The 22,904-nt window shown below is 44.0% G+C and overlaps 1 protein-coding gene across 2 annotated transcripts in view; it reads left to right on the top strand.

The window, feature by feature from the left end:
* The window catches only part of LOC124555472 (protein arginine methyltransferase NDUFAF7, mitochondrial), a 75,315-nt gene that overhangs the window by 27,095 nt on the left and 25,316 nt on the right, over window positions 1–22,904 (top strand). For both annotated transcript variants that reach the window (XM_047129395.1, XM_047129394.1), the window contains one exon: window positions 19,484–19,750. In XM_047129395.1, the coding sequence (XP_046985351.1) occupies window positions 19,484–19,750 (267 nt within the window). The remainder of the gene's footprint in view (window positions 1–19,483; window positions 19,751–22,904) is intronic.

Here is a 22,904-nt window from a genome sequence, read left to right as displayed (position 1 = left end):
AGCAAGATGTATGAGACAGGCAAAATACCCTCAGACTTCAAGAAGAATATAATAATTCCAATCCCATAGAAAGCAGGTGCTGACACATGTGAAAATTACCAAACTATCAGTTTAATAAGCAATGGCTGCAAAATACTAACACGAATTCTTTACAGACAAATGGAAAAACTGGTAGAAGCCGACCTCGGGGAAGATCAGTTTGGATTCTGTAGAAATATTGGAACACGTGACGCAGTACTGACCCTACGACTTATCTTGGAGAATGGATTGAGGAAAGGCAAGCCTATGTTTCTAGCATTTGTAGACTTAGAGAAAGCTTTTGACAATGTTGACTGGAATACTCTCTTTCATATTCTGAAGGTGGCAGGGGTAAAATACAGGGAGCGAAAGGCCATTTACAATTTGTGCAGAAAGTAGATGGCAGTTATAAGAGTTGAGGAGCATGAAAGAGAAGCAGTAGTCGGGAAGATAGTGAGACAGAGTTGTAGCCATCCCCAATGTTATTCAATCTGTATATTGATCAAGCAGTAAAGGAAACAAAAGAAAAATTCGGAGTAGGAATTAAAATCCATGGAGAAGAAATAAAAACTTTGAGGTTCGCCGATGACATTGTAATTCTGTCAGAGACAGCAAAGGACTTGGAAGAGCAGTTGAACGGAATGGATAGTGTCTTGAAGGGATATAAGATGAACATCAACAAAAGCAAAATGAAGATAATGGATGTAGTCAAATTAAATCGGGTGATGCTGCGGGAATTAGATTAGGAAATGAGATGCTTAAAGTAGTAAATGAGTTTTGCTGTTTGGGGAGCAAAATAACTCATCATGGTCGAAGTAGAGAGGATATAAAATGTAGACTGGCAATGGCAAGGAAAGCGTTTCTGAAGAAGATAAATTTTGTTAACATCGAGTATAGATTTAAGTGTCTGGAAGTCATTTCTGAAAGTATTTGTATGGAGTGTAGCCATGTATGGAAGTGAAACATAGACGATTAATAGTTTAGACAAGAAGAGAATAGAAGCTTTCGAAATGTGGTGCTACAGAAGAATGCTGAAGATTAGATGGGTAGATCACATAACTAATGAGAAGGTATTGAACAGAATTGGGGAGAAGAGAAATTTGTGGCACAACTTGACTAGAAGAAGGGATCGGTTGGTAGGACATATTCTGAGGTATCAAGGGATCACCAATTTAGTATTGGATGGCAGTGTGGAGGGTAAAAATCATAGAGGGAGACCAAGAGATGAATACACTAAACAGATTCAGAAGGATGTAGGTTGCAGTAGGTACTGGGAGATGAAGAAGCTTGCACAGGATAGAGTAGCATGAAGAGCCAGTCTCTGGACTGAAGACCACAACAACAACAACAACAACAACAATGAATGTGAGGTGTCTGTTCTTTCAGATATGTAAATTGAAGGTGGAGAGGCCAAGAAAGGAAAGGAATCCGTGTAATGTCCCAGTGCAGCTGACAGCAGTGATTCCCTCCCTTTCCTTTGTTCCCCTCTCCACCTTCAATGTACATATAATGTATTACAGCTGCAGATTCTGTGTGGTGTCTGTTCTTTCGGACATGTCTGAAAGAACAGACACCACACATTCATATAATTCGATAGACCTAGCTGAGCAATGGATCCACCATCTTCAGTGAAGATGCACAAATACATCCAACCTCCTGTGGGAATCTCAGAGAGTGAACATGGAGGAAATTGGCAGGGACTGCTGAAAGGTGGCGCTCGATGGGAGTGTGGATTGGCCATGGGGTTTGCCAAGACAGTACACGTAGAAGCGATAAAGCTGTGTCCCAGATGGTGCAGTGGTTGACATACTTGATTAGTAAGAAGGAGATCCCAGGTTCAAACACCAGGCCGGTACACATTTTCACTCATCGCTGCTTGTTCCACATAATGTCCTAGTGCGGCAGCAGTGATCCCCTCCCATTCCTCTCCTTGCCACAGACTAACATTATTTGAAAAGCTTGAAGCTTAGCAATAAAATATGGTTAAAGTTCAAGGACTGCTAGCTTGAACACACAGGAGCTAACACTGAAAAATATTAAAAAGAAGATGTTACTACAGTGTGGATGATTTTAATAAACAAGGAAGGCGGGCAGGAAATAGTAAATTTGGTTTGTTTTTCTGTTTTTTCTACATTATGTCCTATAAGATATGCATATGTTCCCATTTAATGAAGGTGTATGTTCTTTTTATATGTATGTATGTAAACCATGATTATTAAGTATCTAGTTGTATACACATATTCCCTTTTTATGGAGGTATGTGTTCTGGTTATGTATGCCCATATTTATAAACAAGAGAAAGAAGCATGAAAAATTTAAAAAGAAAAAAATTTAAACCATTGTGGATAATTTTAAGAAACAGGAAGAAATGTAACATGTATTTATCTCCTTATGTTGCAATGTGCTTCTGGATGTATACATATACTTTCTTCTGATGTATAGCTATTTAAGTATTAAATTATTCATTGAGAAGTCACCAATGTTTCAATTAAATGATTTTATTTAGCATCTCATTTGACGCTAAAGATTCTATTCTATTGTATTCTATCACACAACAGACATTTTTCATAGAACTATTCTCCAATGCGTGTGCATTTCTTTCATGGAATATTAAACTGTACTCTGTGTTGAACTGTTTGCTGTATAAAGTACACAAATATTTATAAAACTTTTGTTCCTTTAACAGTGGATCAATATCATTTAACTTTCCTGGATGTGCCTGTGATACGTGATTCCTCAGATTTTGTTGTAATCATAGCTTCTTCCACACACTCTGAAAATGTGCTTTTTTTTCTTCATTCCTTATATTTCTGATGGTGTTGTTCATACATACATACATACATACATACATTAATACTTGTTCCATAGATCATGAATATGACATTTTGTAATGATGTGGAGAGTGTCACTAACACATAAGTTTTCTTTACACAAAAAATAATAAATTTTTTTACAGTTACTACTTCATATCTCAAAATTCATCTATTGAGTAAAAGAAGTTGTCATTCAGAAATTCTTTTAATTTGCTTTTAAATGTTGGTTGGCTTTCTGTCAAACTTTTAATGCTATTTGGCAGATGACCAAAGATTTTTGTGGCTGCATAATTCACCCCGTTCTGTGCCAAAGTGAGATTTAATCCAGAATAGTGAAGGTCATCCTTTCTTCTAATGTTGTAGCTATGCAGTTCATTGTTATTTTTGAATTATGATAGGTTATTAATAACAAATTTCATAAGTGAATATATGTATTGCAAAGGTACTGTGAATTTCACGAGTTCCTTAAATAAATGTCTGCAAGGTGATCTTGGGTGGGCTTCAGATATTATTCTGATTACATGCTTTTTGCAATAAATACTTTCTGTCTTAAGGATGAATTGCTCGAAAATGATGCCGTATAAAAGAAGTGAATGAAATTAGGCATAGTAGGCTAATTTACTGATATATTTATCACCAAAATTTGCAGTAACCCTAATAGCATAAGTAGCTGAACCTAACCGTTTCAGCAGAGCATCAATGTGTTTCTTTCAGTTCAGTTTCTCATCAATGCACACACCCAGAAATTTTGAATATTCTACCTTAGCAACAGACTTCTGTTCATAGTCCATATTTATCAAGGGTGTTGTGCCATTTACTGTACAGAATTGTATAAACTGTGTTTTCTCAAAATTTAGTGAGAGTCCAGTTGCAGAGAACCATAGAATTTTCTGAAAAACATTATTTACAATTTCCTCAGCTGATTCTTGTATTTTGGGTGTGATTATTATACTTGTATCATCAGCAAAAAGAACTAGCTTTATATCTTCATGGATATGAAGTGGCAAGTCATTAATATATATATATATTAAGAACAATAAGGGACCCAAGACTGAACCCTGTGGGACACCATTCTTGATATCTCCCCAGTTGGAAGACTCTGCTGATTTTTGCAGACTATCAGTACTGTTAATTTCAACCTTCTGCAGTCTTTCAGTTAAATATGAATTAAACCATTTGTGCACAGTCCCACCCATACCACACTACCTCAGCTTATCTAGAAGAATTTCATGATTTACACAATCAAAAGTTCCCCCTGCGGGTCCGGGGTACGAATAGGCCCGAGGTATTCCTGCCTGTCGTAAGAGGCGACTAAAAGGAGTTTCAACCGTTTCGGCCTTTTATGTGATGGTCCCCCTTGGGGTTTGACCTCCATTTTTCAAAATTCTACAGAAGTACGAGCCTTTTGGGGAAGGACACCTTACATGGTGTACCACTGGTCCTAAGTGCACTAAGACCTTGGCACTCAGCATTGCACCGGCGTTGTACCCATACCTCAAATTGGGCCTAAACGCCTGATGGGTTGTCCAAGTTACGCCCATAGTGCATCTCCATCTGCACCAGCGGTCATGATGGACTTTCCATGGCACCAGAAATCCAGCACGGTAGCCAGCCCGTTGTGGTGGGGTCATCATGTACCCTCTAGGTTGTAGCCACCTGACAACACAGGGATCGTACTGCCGATACCTGAGCTGCACCCTCCCCACGTCAGCCAAGGAGTAGATGCCCGTCTCCTTGGGGCATCAGGACTCCCGGCAATGGTCATCCTGCCAGGTGGCCCTTGCTGCGGCTGGGTGGCGCCCGTGGGGAGAGCCCCTGGTCGGAGTGGGTGGTATCGGGGCGGACGTTTCGCAGATGAAACGTCAACACGTATCAGGTCACTCTGCGGCCGAGTCTTTCAAAAGAAAATGTACCGTTTCTAGTTCTGGTTCTCCTGCCCTTTCCCCCTTGGCCACTCCATGGGAGGAGGGACAGGCCCGCCGGCTTGGGGCGAAATACTTCCCCCGCTATTTGGTCTGTTCTCGAACCGATGGGGGGACGTTCGCCACCTCCAAGCCCATGTTCTTTGTTCAGCACATTGAGGACGTCTTCGGGGAAATCGAGGCTCTCAGCAAGATGCGATATGGGTCCGTTCTTATCAAGACCACCTCCGCCACACAGTCGGCGGCGCTCCAGGCGTGCAACCGCCTAGGGGACATCCCAGTATCCATTGTCCCACATCTGGCACTAAATAGGACGCAGGGGGTTATTTTTCATCGTGACCTCCTGCTACAATCTGATGAGGAGCTCAGGGCCAACCTGGAGCGCCGCGGCGTGCATTTCGTCCGGCGAGTCCAGCGCGGCCCCAAAGACCGTCGCATTGACACCGGGGCCTTTATCCTCGCCTTTGAGGGGGACGTTCTCCCAGAGAAGGTCAAGGTGATGTGCTACCGGTGCGACGTGCGACCTTACGTCCCGCCTCCTATGCGCTGTTTTAGGTGTTTGCGCTTTGGGCACATGTCGTCACGGTGTGAGGCTGAGCCCCTTTGTGGCGATTGTGGACGTCCTCTTCGTGAGGAACATACATGCACCCCACCACCTCGGTGCATTAATTGTCCTGGCGTCCACTCGCCTAGATCCTCAGACTGCCCCGCCTATCAGAAGGAGAAGAAGATACAAGAAATTAAAACCTTGGATCGGCTCTCTTATTCTGAGGCCAGGAAGAAATATGACCGCCTTCATCCCGTGCCATTGACCACTTCGTTTGCCTCAGTTGTGTCCACTCCTTCCGCGGTATCCTCACCCCTATCCTGTCCCCCCTCCGCCTCCTCCACCCATCAGGGGGCTCTGCCTCCGCCTCCCAAATCCCTCCCTTCCAAATCCTCCTCCCCCGTGGCCCCCACCCCCTCTGCCCCAGGGGCCACCCTTCCTCCTCCTCCTCCCCCCACGCCACCTGAGAAGCGATCCTCTTCTCAGGCGTCCATCGGGGAAACGTTCCGGACCCCAGCTTCTGAGGTCCGGCGTTCCAAAATGGACCCCGCGCGTGAGGACCTTCTTCGGGTCCAGCCCACCATCCCTGTGCCTCCTCGGCCTTCCAAGAAGGCCTCCAAGAAGAAGTCTCTATCCCCCTCTCCACCCCGGCGCGTTTCGTCTGACGCTTCATCCGTGAGTCGCTGCTCCCGGCCGTCCTCAGTTTTGCCGGGACGCTCTGCTGCCAGGCGCTCCGCCGGCCTTTCGTCAGCAAATGATGCGGCCCCTCCTACACAATCAGGGACAGCGGCCGCAGCTGGCGACGAGTTGATGGAACCGGATCCGCCTCCCGTCGGTTGTAGCGTTGTTCCCTCGCAACCTGGCCCTCCACGGCCGTCGAGGTGACCAGCTCTTCCTCCGTCTCGTTCCCACAACTTTTTGACTAGCGATGGCGTTGTTTCATTGGAACATAATAGGTATTCAATCTAATCGGGAGGAATTACAACTGCTCCTCCGCCTGCACTGTCCGCTCGTCTTTGGTCTCCAGGAAACCAAGTTGCGCCCGACTGACCGTATTGCCTTTACCCACTATACCTCGGAGCGATATGACCTCACCCCTGTGGACGGTATCCCAGCTCATGGTGGGGTCATGTTGCTCGTTCGGGACGATGTCTATTACCATCCCATCCCATTGACCACCCCCCTCCAAGCAATAGCTGTCCGCATTACTCTTTCTGCTTTTACTTTTTCAGTTTGTACCATCTACACTCCACCGTCATCTGCTGTTAGTCGGGCTGACATGATGCACCTGATCGTTCAGCTTCCCCCGCTGATCTTATTGTTTGGCGACTTCAATGCCCATCATCCCCTTTGGGGCTCTCCTGCATCCTGTCCAAGAGTCTCACTCTTGGCGGATGTCTTCAACCATCTCAATCTTGTCTGCCTCAATACCGGCGCCCCGACTTTCCTCTCGGACTCTACTCATACCTACTCCCACTTGGACCTCTCGATCTGTTCTACCACTCTTGCCCGTCGGTTCGAGTGGTATGTCCTTTCTGACACCTATTCGAGCGACCACTTCCCCTGTGTCGTTCGTCTCCTGCACCACACCCCATCCCCATGTCCTTCGAGCTGGAACATACTGAAAGCTGACTGGGGACTTTACTCCTCCCTGGCGACCTTTCCGGACCACGATTTTCCCAGTTGTGACAGTCAGGTCGAATACCTCACGGCTGTTATTATCAATGCTCGTACTACTTCCATTCCTCGTACTACTTCTTCTTCACGTCGCGTTTCCGTCCCCTGGTGGAACGAGGCTTGTAGGGACGCTATCCGTGCTCGACGACGTGCTTTACGCACCTTTCGCCGCCATCCTACGTTGGCGAATTGTATTGGATACAAACGACTCCGAGCGCAATGCCGTAGAATCATCAAAGACAGCAAAAAAGCTTGTTGGGCCTCTTTCACCAGCTCCTTTAACAGTTTTACTCCCTCCTCCGTCGTTTGGGGTAGCCTGCGCCGGCTGTCGGGCATTACGGCCCACTCCTCGGTACCTGGCGTGACCTCAGGTAATGAGGTCCTTGTTGATCCTGTGGCTGTCTCCAACGCCTTTGGCCGCTTTTTCGCGGAGGTTTCAAGCTCCGCCCATTACCACCCTGCCTTCCTTCCCAGGAAAGAGGCAGAAGAGGCTCGGCGACCTTCCTTCCACTCGCTGAATCTAGAAACTTATAATGCCCCCTTTACTATGCGGGAACTCGAACGTGCGCTTGCACTGTCCCGATCCTCTGCTCCGGGGCCAGATGCCATTCACGTTCAGATGCTGGCACACCTTTCTCCGGCGGGCAAAAGCTTCCTTCTTCGTACCTACAATCGGGTCTGGACCGACGGTCAAGTCCCCAGGCGTTGGCGTGACGCCGTTGTTGTTCCTATACCCAAACCCGGGAAGGATAGACACCTACCTTCTAGTTACCGCCCCATTTCTCTTACAAGCTGTGTCTGTAAGGTGATGGAGCGCATGGTTAATGCTCGGTTAGTCTGGATTCTTGAATCTCGACGACTACTTACTAATGTCCAATGTGGCTTTCGTCGCCGCCGCTCCGCTGTTGACCACCTTGTGACCTTGTCGACATTCGTCATGAACAACTTTCTGCGAAGGCGCCAAACGGTAGCCGTGTTCTTCGACTTGGAGAAGGCTTATGATACCTGTTGGAGAGGAGGTATCCTCCGCACTATGCACAGGTGGGGCCTACGCGGTCGCCTGCCCCTTTTTATTGATTCCTTTTTAACGGATCGAAAGTTTAGGGTACGTGTGGGTTCCGTATTGTCCGACGTCTTCCTCCAGGAGAACGGAGTGCCTCAGGGCTCCGTCTTGAGCGTAGCCCTTTTTGCCATCGCGATCAATTCAATTATGGATTGCATTCCACCTAATGTCTCAGGCTCTCTCTTTGTCGATGACTTTGCGATCTACTGCAGTGCCCAGAGAACATGCCTCCTGGAGCGCTGCCTTCAGCGTTGTCTAGACAGCCTCTACTCATGGAGCGTGGCAAATGGCTTCCGGTTCTCTGAAGAGAAGACGGTTTGTATCAACTTTTGGCGATATAAAGCGTTCCTTCCGCCATCCTTACATCTCGGTCCTGTTGTTCTCCCATTCATGGACACAACTAAGTTTCTAGGGCTCATGTTGGACAGGAAACTGTGTTGGTCTCCACATGTCTCTTATTTGGCGGCCCGTTGTATACGTTCCCTTAATGTCCTCAGAGTTCTTAGCGGTTCATCTTGGGGAGCGGATCGCACTGTCCTGCTTCGCTTGTATCGGTCCATAGTCTGGTCGAAGCTGGATTATGGGAGCTTCGTCTACTCGTCCGCTTGGCCATCCCTCTTACGCCGGCTCAACTCCATCCACCATCGGGGGATACGTCTTGCGACCGGAGCCTTCTACACTAGTCCTGTCGAGAGTCTTTATGCTGAAGCTGCCGAATTACCATTGACCTACTGGCGCGACGTACTATTGTGTCGGTATGCCTGCCGGCTGTTGTCTATGCCCGACCACCCCTCTTACAAGTCCTTCTTCGCCGATTCTCTCGACCGTCAGTACGGGTTGTATGTGTCTGCCCTGCTGCCCCCCAGAGTCCGCTTCCGTCGCCTGCTTCGACAATTGGATTTCGCCCTCCCTACCACCTTCAGAGAGGGTGAGAGCCCGACACCACCTTGGCTCCAGGCTCCGGTTCATATTTATCTCGACCTCAGCTCACTCCCGAAGGAGGGTACTCCGGCTGCAGTGTATTGCTCACGGTTTGTCGAACTTCGTGCTCGCCTTGCCGGTCACACCTTTATTTACACCGATGGCTCCAAAACTGACGATGGTGTCGGCTGTGCCTTTGTCGTCGGGGCCGCCACCTTTAAATACCGGCTCCTCGACCAATGTTCGAGCTTTACGGCCGAGCTTTTTGCTCTCCGTCAGGCCGTTCAGTATGCCCGCCGCCACCACCATTCATCGTACGTACTCTGCTCTGACTCACTCAGTGCTCTTCAGAGCCTTGGAGCTCCCTATCCGGTCCATCCCTTGATTCAACGGATACAGCAGTCCCACCATTCTTTCGCTGATAATGGTGGTTCTGTCAGCTTTCTGTGGGTTCCCGGACATGTAGGAGTGCCTTCCACTCGCTGAATCTAGAAACTTATAATGCCCCCTTTACTATGCGGGAACTCGAACGTGCGCTTGCACTGTCCCGATCCTCTGCTCCGGGGCCAGATGCCATTCACGTTCAGATGCTGGCACACCTTTCTCCGGCGGGCAAAAGCTTCCTTCTTCGTACCTACAATCGGGTCTGGACCGACGGTCAAGTCCCCAGGCGTTGGCGTGACGCCGTTGTTGTTCCTATACCCAAACCCGGGAAGGATAGACACCTACCTTCTAGTTACCGCCCCATTTCTCTTACAAGCTGTGTCTGTAAGGTGATGGAGCGCATGGTTAATGCTCGGTTAGTCTGGATTCTTGAATCTCGACGACTACTTACTAATGTCCAATGTGGCTTTCGTCGCCGCCGCTCCGCTGTTGACCACCTTGTGACCTTGTCGACATTCGTCATGAACAACTTTCTGCGAAGGCGCCAAACGGTAGCCGTGTTCTTCGACTTGGAGAAGGCTTATGATACCTGTTGGAGAGGAGGTATCCTCCGCACTATGCACAGGTGGGGCCTACGCGGTCGCCTGCCCCTTTTTATTGATTCCTTTTTAACGGATCGAAAGTTTAGGGTACGTGTGGGTTCCGTATTGTCCGACGTCTTCCTCCAGGAGAACGGAGTGCCTCAGGGCTCCGTCTTGAGCGTAGCCCTTTTTGCCATCGCGATCAATTCAATTATGGATTGCATTCCACCTAATGTCTCAGGCTCTCTCTTTGTCGATGACTTTGCGATCTACTGCAGTGCCCAGAGAACATGCCTCCTGGAGCGCTGCCTTCAGCGTTGTCTAGACAGCCTCTACTCATGGAGCGTGGCAAATGGCTTCCGGTTCTCTGAAGAGAAGACGGTTTGTATCAACTTTTGGCGATATAAAGCGTTCCTTCCGCCATCCTTACATCTCGGTCCTGTTGTTCTCCCATTCATGGACACAACTAAGTTTCTAGGGCTCATGTTGGACAGGAAACTGTGTTGGTCTCCACATGTCTCTTATTTGGCGGCCCGTTGTATACGTTCCCTTAATGTCCTCAGAGTTCTTAGCGGTTCATCTTGGGGAGCGGATCGCACTGTCCTGCTTCGCTTGTATCGGTCCATAGTCTGGTCGAAGCTGGATTATGGGAGCTTCGTCTACTCGTCCGCTTGGCCATCCCTCTTACGCCGGCTCAACTCCATCCACCATCGGGGGATACGTCTTGCGACCGGAGCCTTCTACACTAGTCCTGTCGAGAGTCTTTATGCTGAAGCTGCCGAATTACCATTGACCTACTGGCGCGACGTACTATTGTGTCGGTATGCCTGCCGGCTGTTGTCTATGCCCGACCACCCCTCTTACAAGTCCTTCTTCGCCGATTCTCTCGACCGTCAGTACGGGTTGTATGTGTCTGCCCTGCTGCCCCCCAGAGTCCGCTTCCGTCGCCTGCTTCGACAATTGGATTTCGCCCTCCCTACCACCTTCAGAGAGGGTGAGAGCCCGACACCACCTTGGCTCCAGGCTCCGGTTCATATTTATCTCGACCTCAGCTCACTCCCGAAGGAGGGTACTCCGGCTGCAGTGTATTGCTCACGGTTTGTCGAACTTCGTGCTCGCCTTGCCGGTCACACCTTTATTTACACCGATGGCTCCAAAACTGACGATGGTGTCGGCTGTGCCTTTGTCGTCGGGGCCGCCACCTTTAAATACCGGCTCCTCGACCAATGTTCGAGCTTTACGGCCGAGCTTTTTGCTCTCCGTCAGGCCGTTCAGTATGCCCGCCGCCACCACCATTCATCGTACGTACTCTGCTCTGACTCACTCAGTGCTCTTCAGAGCCTTGGAGCTCCCTATCCGGTCCATCCCTTGATTCAACGGATACAGCAGTCCCACCATTCTTTCGCTGATAATGGTGGTTCTGTCAGCTTTCTGTGGGTTCCCGGACATGTAGGAGTGCCTGGGAATGAGGCTGCGGATGCTGCAGCCAAGGCTGCAGTCCTCCTGCCTCGGCCAGCCTCCCACTGTGTCCCGTCATCTGACGTTCGTGGGGATGTATATAAGAGGCTTGTGTCGTTGTGGTGGGATGCTTGGTCATCCCTCCAAGGAAACAAGCTCCGGGCAGTAAAACCGCTCCCAACTGCTTGGACAACATCCTCCCGACCATCTCGGCGCGAGGAGGTTCTTCTGACCAGGTTGCGGATTGGGCATTGCCGGTTTAGCCACCGCTACCTGCTCTCCGGTGACCCGGCCCCGCAGTGCCCTTGTGGTCAGGAATTAACAGTGCGCCATGTTTTATTGTCGTGTCCCCGTTTTAGTCAATTTCGTGTTGTCCTGTCCCTGCCATCTACTTTACCGGATGTTTTAGCTGATGACGCTCGAGCAGCTGCTCGTATTCTGCGTTTTATAACTTTAACTGGCTTGTCCAAAGACATTTAACCATTTTACTTATTTTATCTGCATCTTTGTCAGGTCCTTCTGGTGTCCCCCCATCCCCTTGAGTTTTAACAGATTCCATGTGCTCTAACAACAGTGACTGGGCGCTAATGACCTCAGCAGTTGAGGGCCCTTAAACCCAACCAAAAAAAAAAAAAAAACAAAAAAAAAAACAATCAAAAGTCTTTGAGAGACCACAAAATATTCCAATGGGTGATGTTAGGTTATTCATTGCATTTAGTATTTGATCAGTGAAAACTTATATAGTATTCCCTGTTAAAAAGCCTTTCTGAAAACCAAATTGACATTTTGTTAGTATTTCATTTTTACAAATATGTGATGCTACTCTTGAATACATTACTTTGTCAAGAATCTTGGAAAAAGCTGTCAGACGTGAGATTGGGCAGTAGTTATTAGCATCAGACCTATCACCTTTTTTATGCAATGGTTTAACAATAGCGTATATCAGTCTATCTGGAAAAATGCCCTGTTTCAGCAAGCTGTTACATATGTGGCTGAGAATCCTACTTATTTGTCGGGAACAAGTTTTTAATACTCTGTTGGAAATGCTATCAGTTTCATGTGAGCTTTTACTTTTGAGTGAATTTATTATTTTCCTAATTTCTGTAGGAGAGGTGGGTTGAATTTCAGTTTTTTCAAATTGCTTAGGTATTGTCTCTTCCATATACTGCCCTCCATTTTCTAATGAATAGCTGGATCCTATTTTTTCTACAACACTTAAAAATGATTATAAAAATGTTTTCTACTTCTGACTTCTTGTTAATACAGTGCAGTACTTTTTATAATGTTTGACTGTTTCTGGATCATTACTCCTTCTAGATATGACACACATTTTCCTTTTGTGTTTACGAGATATTTTTATCCCTGTAGTAAGCCATGGCTTTTTACATGGTTTCTTACAGTTACATTTCATTGTTTTCTTAGGAATACTGATTTCAGATATACTCACAAAAGTATCATGAAATAGGTTAAATTTTAAATTAGCATCAGGTTCCTTGTACACCTCATCCCAGTCTTAACTGCTGCAACCTTTCCCTAAAATTTTCAATTGTTAAATCGTTAATTGGATGCACTATTTTGGAGAACTGTTTAGCATTACTGTATGGAGCTATGTCATATACTGTAACTAACTGTGCATCGTTATCAGACAGACCATTGTTAACAGGAAAAGTTTTTGTTTGATTAAATTTATCTTTGTCTATAAAAACATTATCTAATCTGTGTGCTATATCACACATGTAGGAAAATCAATAACTGACGTCTAATTGAAAGAACCAAGTAATACTTCAAGGTCAATCTTTCTATCGGACTCTTTCAGAAAATCTGCATTGAAGTCCCCACAAACAATAATTTGCTTCCCCCTGTCTGACAATAGCATAACAAAGAATCTAAGTTTTTCAAAAATTGTTGAAAATTTCCCAATGGGGACCTATAGACGGCTACAATTATAAAAGTACCATTATTTAGTTTAAGTTCACGTGCACATGCTTCTGTATGTTGCTCTATACAAAATTTTTTAGTTTCCAAATTTTTCACACTATGACAGATTTTAACATACACAAATAAAAAAAAAAGTTTTGCATCACCTCGGTTCCAAGAGTTCCAGTACTTGTACATAAAATTGGAATAGAGACCACTATAACATCATTTCCGCCCTTTTTATTGCTCATGAAACCCACACATTGCATGTTGTACCACCATACTGCGAGACCTTCTGAGGAGGTAGTCCAGATTGGTGTACACACCAGTACCTCTAATACCCATAGCACGTCCTCTTGCATTGATGCATGCTTGTATTCGCCATGGCATACTCAGTCATGTTGGTGGGTCATGTTGTCCATAAACAGCCCCTTTCAATCCATCCCAGGCATGTTCGATAGGGTTCATGTCTGGAGAACATGCTGACCACTCTAGTCAGACGATCCTGAAGGAAGTCATTCATAAGATGTGCACGATGGGGGTGCGAATTTTTGTCCATGAAGATGAATGCCTTACCAATATGCTGCTGATATTTTTGCAGTATCGTTCAGAGGATGGTATTCACATACCGTACAGCCATTACGGCACCTTCCACAACCCCCAGCGGTGTACGTCAGCCCCATGTAATGCCACCCCAAAACAGCAGGGAACCTCTACCTTCGGGTGCTGATGACCACGCAGTTGAGCACCCCACAAACCAAACATCATCAACTCTACATTGCTGCACTAGCTGGACAGTGTGTCCAAGGTGTTCAGCCTGACTGGGTTGCCTCCAAACACATCTCTGACAATTGTCTGGTTCAAGGCATAAGTGACACTCATTGGTGAAGAGAACATGATGCCAATCCTGAGCGGTCCTTTTGGCACATTGTTGGGCCCATCTGTACCACCCTGAATGGCGTTGTGGTTGCAAAGATGGACCTCGCCATGGATATCGGGAGTGAAGTTGCGCATCATGCAACCTACTGCACACAGTTTGAATCATGACACGACATCCTGTGGCTGCACGAAAAGCGTTATTTAACATGGTGGTGTTGCTGTCAGGGTTCCTGTGAGCCATAATCCGTAAGGAGTGGTCATCCACTGCCCATGGGGGACCTGAGTGAGGCATGTCATCGACAGTTCCTGTCTCTCTGTATCTCCTCCATCTCTGAACAACATTGCTTTTTTTCTCTCCGAGGTGCCTGGACACTTCCCTTGTTGAGAGCCCTTCCTGGCATAAAGTAACAATGCAGACGCTGTGAGACTGCAGTATTGACTGTCTAGACATGGTTGACCTAAAGACAACACGAGCCGTCTACACCTCCTTCCCGGTGGAATGACTGGAACTGATTGGCTGTTGGACCCCCCCGCCCCCGTCTAACAGGCGCTGTTCATGCATTGTTGTTTACATCTTTAGGCTGGTTTAGTGACATCTCTGAACAGTCAAAGGGACTGTGTCTGTGATACAATATCCACAGTCAATGTCTATCTTCAGGAGTTCTGGGAACCAGGGTAATGCAAAACTTTTTTTGATGTGTGTATATGGCAACTCCTCCTCTCTCCATAGTGTCTCTTACATGTGCTGAAAGCTTATATCCACCTACATTTACCATTTCCATACCTGTGATTACATGATGTTGAGACAGGCGTAGTACATCTATTCCATCCTTAGTTTATAAATCTTCTAACCAACAAGAAGCTCATCTACTTTGTTTTTTAATTCCCTGGTATTCTGATGTGATATACTAACATTATTTTTCACCGTGCTTTTATGAGAATCTTGTGACACACTGACATTATTTTTCACTGTACAATTATGAGAATCTTGCAATATTTTAACATCTGTAGTACCTGCCTGTCTGAGCTTCTCATTAAGCTTAATGTCAATCGGTGGATGATTGGACACTGATCTTAGCCTAAAAAAGAAGTACTCCCATGAGTTTCAGTGCCTCCACTTAAAAATTTTGCTATCATCCCAGCCAGTTTACCCTTCCCTTTCCTAATGAGATGCAGGTCATATCCTCTTAAGTGCCACCTACCAATACTATCAACAAGAACCAAACCTATGCCTGACAAAATAGCTGCACAAAGCAGCTGATCTAACTCCATATTGACCCTCCTGACAGGGCTGTTCAGTTGGGTCAATCATATTGCAGGAAAGCAGGAACCAAGCCAATATTTGTATGGTTCGTTTCAGATGCTTCTTTTACCAGGTCACACTCAATATTGTAGCCCTGATCCCTATCAATAGTGTTTCCTGCTCCACCCATTACCCCAACATGATCCCGCTTTGTTAAATCCTTGCACAATTATCCTACATCCTCTATCACTTGGCTAAGACATGCACTGGGCTTGGAAATATTAGTTCAAGGAGAAAATCCTGGATGTGCCTGTGATACGTGTTTCCTCAGATTCTTGTTGTAATCATAGCTTCTTCCACACTCTGAAAATGTGCTTTTTCTTCTTCATTCCTTATATTTCTGATAGTGCAGTTCTACTTCAAGAAGGAGAAAATCTTAAAAATTTCATACCATGTCAGCAAAGACTGCATACTTGATAGATATACAATAGATCATGTGCACTATTAGGCATCTGGCTGCTACCTTCCGAACAGCGTGTATTTTCCTCATGTGGCTTGGGCTCTTTGTGTGAGAGATTGACTCCGTGGAGCTGTAGTTGAATGCCAGCTGCTAGTCACAAGTGATAAATTGTCATTGGAATAGATATTCAATGTGGGTGTGGAGGTTAGAATCTGTGGTATTGAAAATGATTCATTGGAGGAAAGACATTTAAAGAGGGATGTTGTAGAAAACGTAGTCAGTCATCTAAATTAATATAAATGGTATACAAACAGGCATGCCTCTGGATTCTGGGTGTTGTGTGTCAGCTGTGGTTGAATTCCTTATGCAAAGAATAAAGTGTTGTGTCTATACAAGACAGCCTAGACACAATGAGAGGAAGCCGAAAGGCACGCGCTTAAACTCATCCAGGCTGGCGTGAGGTCTGAAACAGGATACGTAATGAATGCTATAAAGAAAAGTACGTAGCTGCTGGAATACTTAACTTTAATCCACAATTGGTGAACATTGGTCTTGTTGATACAGTATTATCATCTCAATATAACTTGGTGATGGCGCCTTGCTAGGTCGTAGCAATTGACTTAGCTGAAGGCTATGCTAACTATCGTCTCGGCAAATGAGAGCGTATTTGTCAGTGTGGCGTCGCTAGCAAAGTCGGCTGTACAACTGGGCGAGTGCTAGTACGTCTCTCTAGACCTGCCGTGTGGTGGCGCTCGGTCTGCGATCACTGACAGTGGCGACACGCGGGTCCGACGTATACTACCGGACCGCGGCCGATTTAAAAGCTACCACCTAGCAAGTGTGGTGTCTGGCGGTGACACCACATAAAGCGTCAAAAACTTGTAATTTTTCTTCTGATGGGGCGAAAGTAAAGACAAGCAACAGGAGGAATGAGCAAGTATGTGAACCATGAAATGTTATTAGTTTAAAAGTAGTATTTGTGATTTTAAAATAAGTTGTTTAATGGTTGTGGGCCTGGTAAAGGATATAATTTTAGGTACTAGTTCTTGATACAGTCTCAGAACAATATAAGTTATAGAGACAATGTTTGGAATTTGATAGTTGCAGAAATCGCAAACAAATACAAATCAAATACTTTTTTTAGGGATGAGACATGAGTGGCCCACATAATTACACCGCACGAGGAATGTGTGTGTGTGTGTGTGTCTGTGTGTGTGTGTGTGGGGGGGGGGGTGCATGAGTGCACATGCAAGATGATGAGATATGTGAAAATATCTTTGAATCACAGCACGACAAAATAAGTAATTTTCTGTGTTATGCAGAGATATTTTTGGACAGACCAAGTTGAGTAATTGGTTTTTAGTCGTGCCACACAAAGCGATAAAGATGAAACTGAAACTGATAGCAGTTGCTGACAGGGACACTGTATGATCTATGCTTGAGTAGTTATTGGAGTGGAATGTAACTGAGATTTGCTGCATTGACACAACTCGACAAAATAAGTAATTTTTTGTGTTATGCAGAGATATTTTTCGACAGACCAAGTTGAGTAATCGGTTTTTAGTCGTGCCACACAAAGCGATAAAGATGAAACTGAAGAAAAAAGATAACTTGGTTAGGATCACTTTAGATGCCCAGAAGTTAAACAAGATAATAATAAAAGATTGTAACCAGCCAGGAAATACAGAGCAGATAGTACACAACTTCAAGGAACTAACATTAATGTCCACCATGGACATAACATGTGGGTTTCGGCAAGTGCCATTAGTGGTGGAAAGCCAGCGATATACTGCGTTATTGTTTGAGAGACATATTTAGTAATTCCAAATGGCACCATTTGCGCTATCAGTAACAGTCCCAGAATTTGTTAGGTCATTGAGTCATGTGCTAGGGGCGAATCTAATGTCCAAGCTGTATGTAGATGACGTTCTCGTAGCAATGACATCATGGTGAGAGCACTGTAATCTTATCCATATCTAGATCATGTTTTTGTTAATTTTTAGATTAATATGTATGTAGAATGTTTTGGAAGGTCAGAAAGTGACCATCTTTGGGAAGCGCTCATTTCAATGTGTTTAGTGTTAATGTAATTTCATGATCATCGTTTTAAAGTAAAATTGTAAGAAGTTGTGAATGTGAATAGAGCGCTATGATTTCCTAAGGTTTTAAATAGGTGGAACTGCTATACCTCACGGTCTTTTCACGTGGATCTATCTCATGTGTTGGTCAGAGAAGTTGGTGGTGAGTCAGTTTGGCTTTCACCAGGTGTTGAACTTAGTTGCTGGGCAGCAAGCCAGTTGCACCATATCAACACTTTAAAATTTTATAGGTTATAGAATTTAAGTAGATAGTGAATGCGTAGATTTTGTCATGCTGATTTCAAGTCTTTGTTTGTGTGACTCAATAACTTTAACTTTGCATGAGTGATAGTGATCACAGTGAATATTTTTCATACAGTGAAGCAGCATCACCAAGCAGAATTTAATGTTAAGCAATAATTGGGACTTGGATTTTGGTTCTGCTTTCACAGCTTATGTAATAGGAAACTCTGCCAAAGCTTGTTCGCTATTTGTGCAGTTTTAATTGCACTTAACTATGATCTTAATTATTTAACTTTAATGTGGAATTCCAAGACATTTAGCTCTTCATTTTTTCCCTGTGCCTTTGCCCCCACACTGCAGCAGGATTGATGTGGTTATTAATTGATTTGGCATGCTTAATTTAAAGGTTGATCAGATGTCCTTCCTGTCGTCTCCTGGTAACCCTTTGGGGACAGAATATGTGTACCTCAGCTGTCTGCGTCTAGTGTTATTCATGTGGAGATGAGCAAAAGTTTTCTAAATATTTGTGAATTGTGTAACTGAGATGGGATTTGGATACCAGTATGGTATTCACCTAGTAGGATGTGGGAAACCACATCCAGGATGGCTGACACACCAACCTTCATTGTTAATCTGTTGGGTGGATTCGATCCGGGGCTAATGTGTCTCCCCATTCCAGAAGCAGCAATGTAACACACATGGCCATCTGGGCAGTTGGAAACTCGTACACATTAATTACTTGATATGTTTTGAGTGAACAATATATAATATTCAAACTTAACTTCACTACTGGGTTGACTACATTTTTATTTCTTTCCAATGAGTTACCATTTATTTTCCTTAACTTATTTATTTATTTGTTTAATCATTTAATTTTGCAATATATGCCAAATTTCAAACATGTCATCAGTGTTTGCCTGGTAAAGTCTATGTTAGGCAGGTGGTGCTGTCATAGGTGTTATGTACAGCAGTGGGTGACCCACCCCTGAGATTGTAAAGCCACACTTTATCTTCAGAGTCATTCACCATCCTGAACTCCAATAAAATTCTGTAACTAATCTCAGAACATTGATGCAACACTTTGTGAAAGATTTTCGTAATAGGTGCTATCAGTTTGCAGTATGACATTTCTTTTAATGGATTACATGTAGATGGGTCCTTTTTTGTTAAATTGCTGAAATTAAATGATTGTGTTAGTGCAGTACATCCAGAATTGTTTCCTATTAGACAGTACAGAACCACAACATGAAAGTAAGTGCTGTATATTTTGTGTGCCCAGGTGCTGAGAAAGTTTAATTCTACAGATGGTGTTAGCCTTCATTTGGTGGAGATAAGTCAGCACATGAGTAAACTGCAGGCCCAGGCCCTCAAATGTATCCAAACAAATGAAAGTGGATTACCGAATGTGAACATGGAGTACCAATCCGCAGTTACTACTGATGGAATAACTGTGAAGTGGTACAGACTGATACAAGATGTACCACGTGGATTTTCATGTATAATTGCTCACGAGTTTTTTGATGCCTTGCCTGTTCACAAATTGCAAGTAAGTATTACATTAATCATTACAGTCTGCTTCACTGTAAAATGAGTGTTAAATAGTGCAAATATTGGAAGAATGAAACTATATCTAGATGTAGCAGAGTCCCCTTTTCAGTTATGATATCAGCTGAACCATACAAGGAAAAAGGAGAGGTAATGTATGCTTGACAGCACAGAGAAAGGGCAGTGCTGAAACTTGAGCTACCCAGTGTATTATGCGAAAGTCAATCATATTACGGGGTGTGGAGCACTGTTTGCAAAAGTAATTATGAGTGTGACTGAAGCTGTTAACCTGCTTGACACAAATCATGAGGACATTCTCTTTAAAAAAAACGAAAACGTTCATTGTAGGCGTCCTAAGATTACAAACCTGGGAAAAGTACTTAATGTGAAGAAGAGAAGTCAAATATGCAGCAGTGGTGCTGGGAAATAGTGGAATATTGGAGCAACCCAATGATGAAGTCAACAAACTAACAGTGGTCACATCTCAGTTTGTTTGCTTTGAACTCTAAGACAAGAGATTTTTTTGTGGTTTTAATTGTTTCACGTGTATAGAAGACAAAATTAATGTAACAAAAAAATCCTAGTTTTTATTTAAGATGGCTTGAGGAGATCTTAAAATGGCACAGCGCGTGGTTTATGCACCACTTAATATCCTGTCCAAAGGCCTTCAATTTAGTGACTGTGTTGTGCAATGAAGGAATTCTATAAGTAGACAATAAATCTTTGCCTCTTTTGCCACCTGCTCGAATTATGTTCCAAAGAACATCACAGCCTTCTGGCATAGTATCAAGCCAATTTTCACACATCAACTCTGTGCATATGTTTTCAGTTGTATTGAGTACAGACAAAGGAGTTGGCCAGTCTAGAAGAGCAATTTGCTCTAATCTGCAAAACTGTGCCTGCACTATTGCTGATGTAAATATTGAAGACTGGGCCTGCTCCTTCAAGAGTAGCTGTTGCACTGATGAGGCCATGCCTTTACTCATAATTTGAGTATTCGGAGCAGCACTTGGTTGACTGCCTATACTCTGAAGCATTTTGAGTTCATGGAATGACATACACCCCCATATTGTCACAGCAAACAACCACAGCAAAATGAACATATCTCGGATGAAACCATATACCTTGTGGCCTGTCTATTTTTATCGGTTCATCGTTTGCTGTGGAAAATACTACTTTGTCAGGAAATATAAGATTTCACCAGTCACGTTTGTCTTTGTCCCTAGCAGATGCTAGCAGGTAGAGTTGATGCCCAGGGTATAGGCTCTCTCTGCAAGCTGTGCACTTGCTTTGTAGGTCTTCTGAAGATGGCACCAAACTGCATCCACCAACCTAGGAAATGCAATAGGGGAGATTGTCTAATTACATGTGGTGTTTTTTTTTAATTTTTCCTCTCCCTCCCTCTTCCTCCCGTGGTGAGATATGGTCAAACCCCACCCCCCTCCTACCCCCAACACCCCATCATGTAAGGCTTTCCCTCTAGTCAGATAAAAGTACATAAAAATGAAAGTTTTTAATCTGTTTCAAACATTGATTAAAACACTTTAATAAAAGTTGGCATGCAAATTCATGATGAACACAATAACATCAGCACTGTGTGCATTGCAGAATATCACAACTCACTGGCTGAAACGCAGTGATTTCAACTGATGCAGTGAGAAACTCCCCATATGAAGTCTCACACTTTTGTGATACCTGTCTCAAATTGGGAAATCTGGAGCATGCACACATGTAAAGCATTCATTCTGTTCAGAGAGGCCATATACTCATGTTAATTTTATAAAACAAAGTGTTATCCATCATAATAATGTATATTCCTGAATTAAAAAGTTCACTTGAAATGCTCCCCCTTTAAATGAGATTTGCTGGGATTTTACCAGACCATGCCCCCAATTTTGAGCTCACGTAATTAATGGACATCCCTATAGTGTGTATCAGCTGCACTGCATTTAAAAACAGATTTTGTCATGATGTGTTCACCACTTCGTTATTTTGAGCCAGTGATGGCATATTCTTATACAAGATTATATCCTGTACCAAATTGTTTGGAAAGTACTTAATGTGCAAGTGTGCAAACAGTTGATAACCACTGACACCTGTGTGAGCAATTTTCAACCCTTGGAGGACAAAGTTAACAATTTGATAATTTTTCATGAAGACTGCAGTGAGCTCAACATTGAAGTAGATAATTTGTTGTAATTATTAAAATTTAGCTTAAAATTCAAATGAATTTTATGATTATTGTAATTAGCTTACAGCAAAAGTAGATTTTAACAAAATAAAAAGTCACTGTAAAATGAACTTCCCCATCATTAAGCAGTAAGATAATAAATAGTTTGACACTGAAAGAGCTTGTGGTCATTTGAAGTCTCATGTTACATATGAGTAGCAATTTGAAACAACGGGGAAGCCTGGATACACAATACTGGGGGGAAATGTATAAAGAACTCTAATTAATAACACCTCACATGACATAAAATAATAAATAATGTGTGTGCTAACAGATATACTACTGGGAAATAGCAGTCACTCTACTGTCCTTTAGTTTTTCCCGTGTTCTTCAGTTTATAACAAAAAACAAAGCCCAGACACATTTCACTAATAACTCTCTTCCATATCTTCAGAGACTTTTTTGTGAAGCAGTTTGGTATACCCAGTGTACTATATATTGACTGCTACTATAAGCAGTGGAAGTCAGATTTCAGCCATACTGCTTTGGGATGTACTACACTAGGAACAGACACATAAATATGTTTCAAGGTTCGTGACAACTTTACTGAATAAGCCTTATATTTTTGCTTCTTACGGCACACTTAAGTTGTTGTCAAACATTTGACCTCCTGAAAGCTAATCGATTAGAGAAATATCTATTGTTTACATGACGTCACACTCGATCTGCCTGTAAATGTTACATTGGGCTTGTACTTCTCTCTTGACATGTCTCTTTATGGTGACACATACACGTCTGATCAGTTAGAATGTAATAAATTTCCTTGAGATGGGAAAGCTTCTGTCCATGAATCAGCACAGCATTAGAAACCAATGCTCGTGCGAAACTCAGCTTGCTCTTTTCTCACATGATATACTATGAACTATGGATGAAGGGCAACAGGCAGATTCCGTATTTCTAGATTTGTGAAAAGCATTTGATATGG

This window comes from Schistocerca americana, chromosome X (assembly GCF_021461395.2).
Source record: "Schistocerca americana isolate TAMUIC-IGC-003095 chromosome X, iqSchAmer2.1, whole genome shotgun sequence".
In the NCBI taxonomy this organism is placed as follows: domain Eukaryota; kingdom Metazoa; phylum Arthropoda; class Insecta; order Orthoptera; family Acrididae; genus Schistocerca; species Schistocerca americana.
The sequence above is the reverse complement of the archived record's forward strand: the minus strand, read 5'-3'. Positions and strand labels throughout refer to the sequence as shown.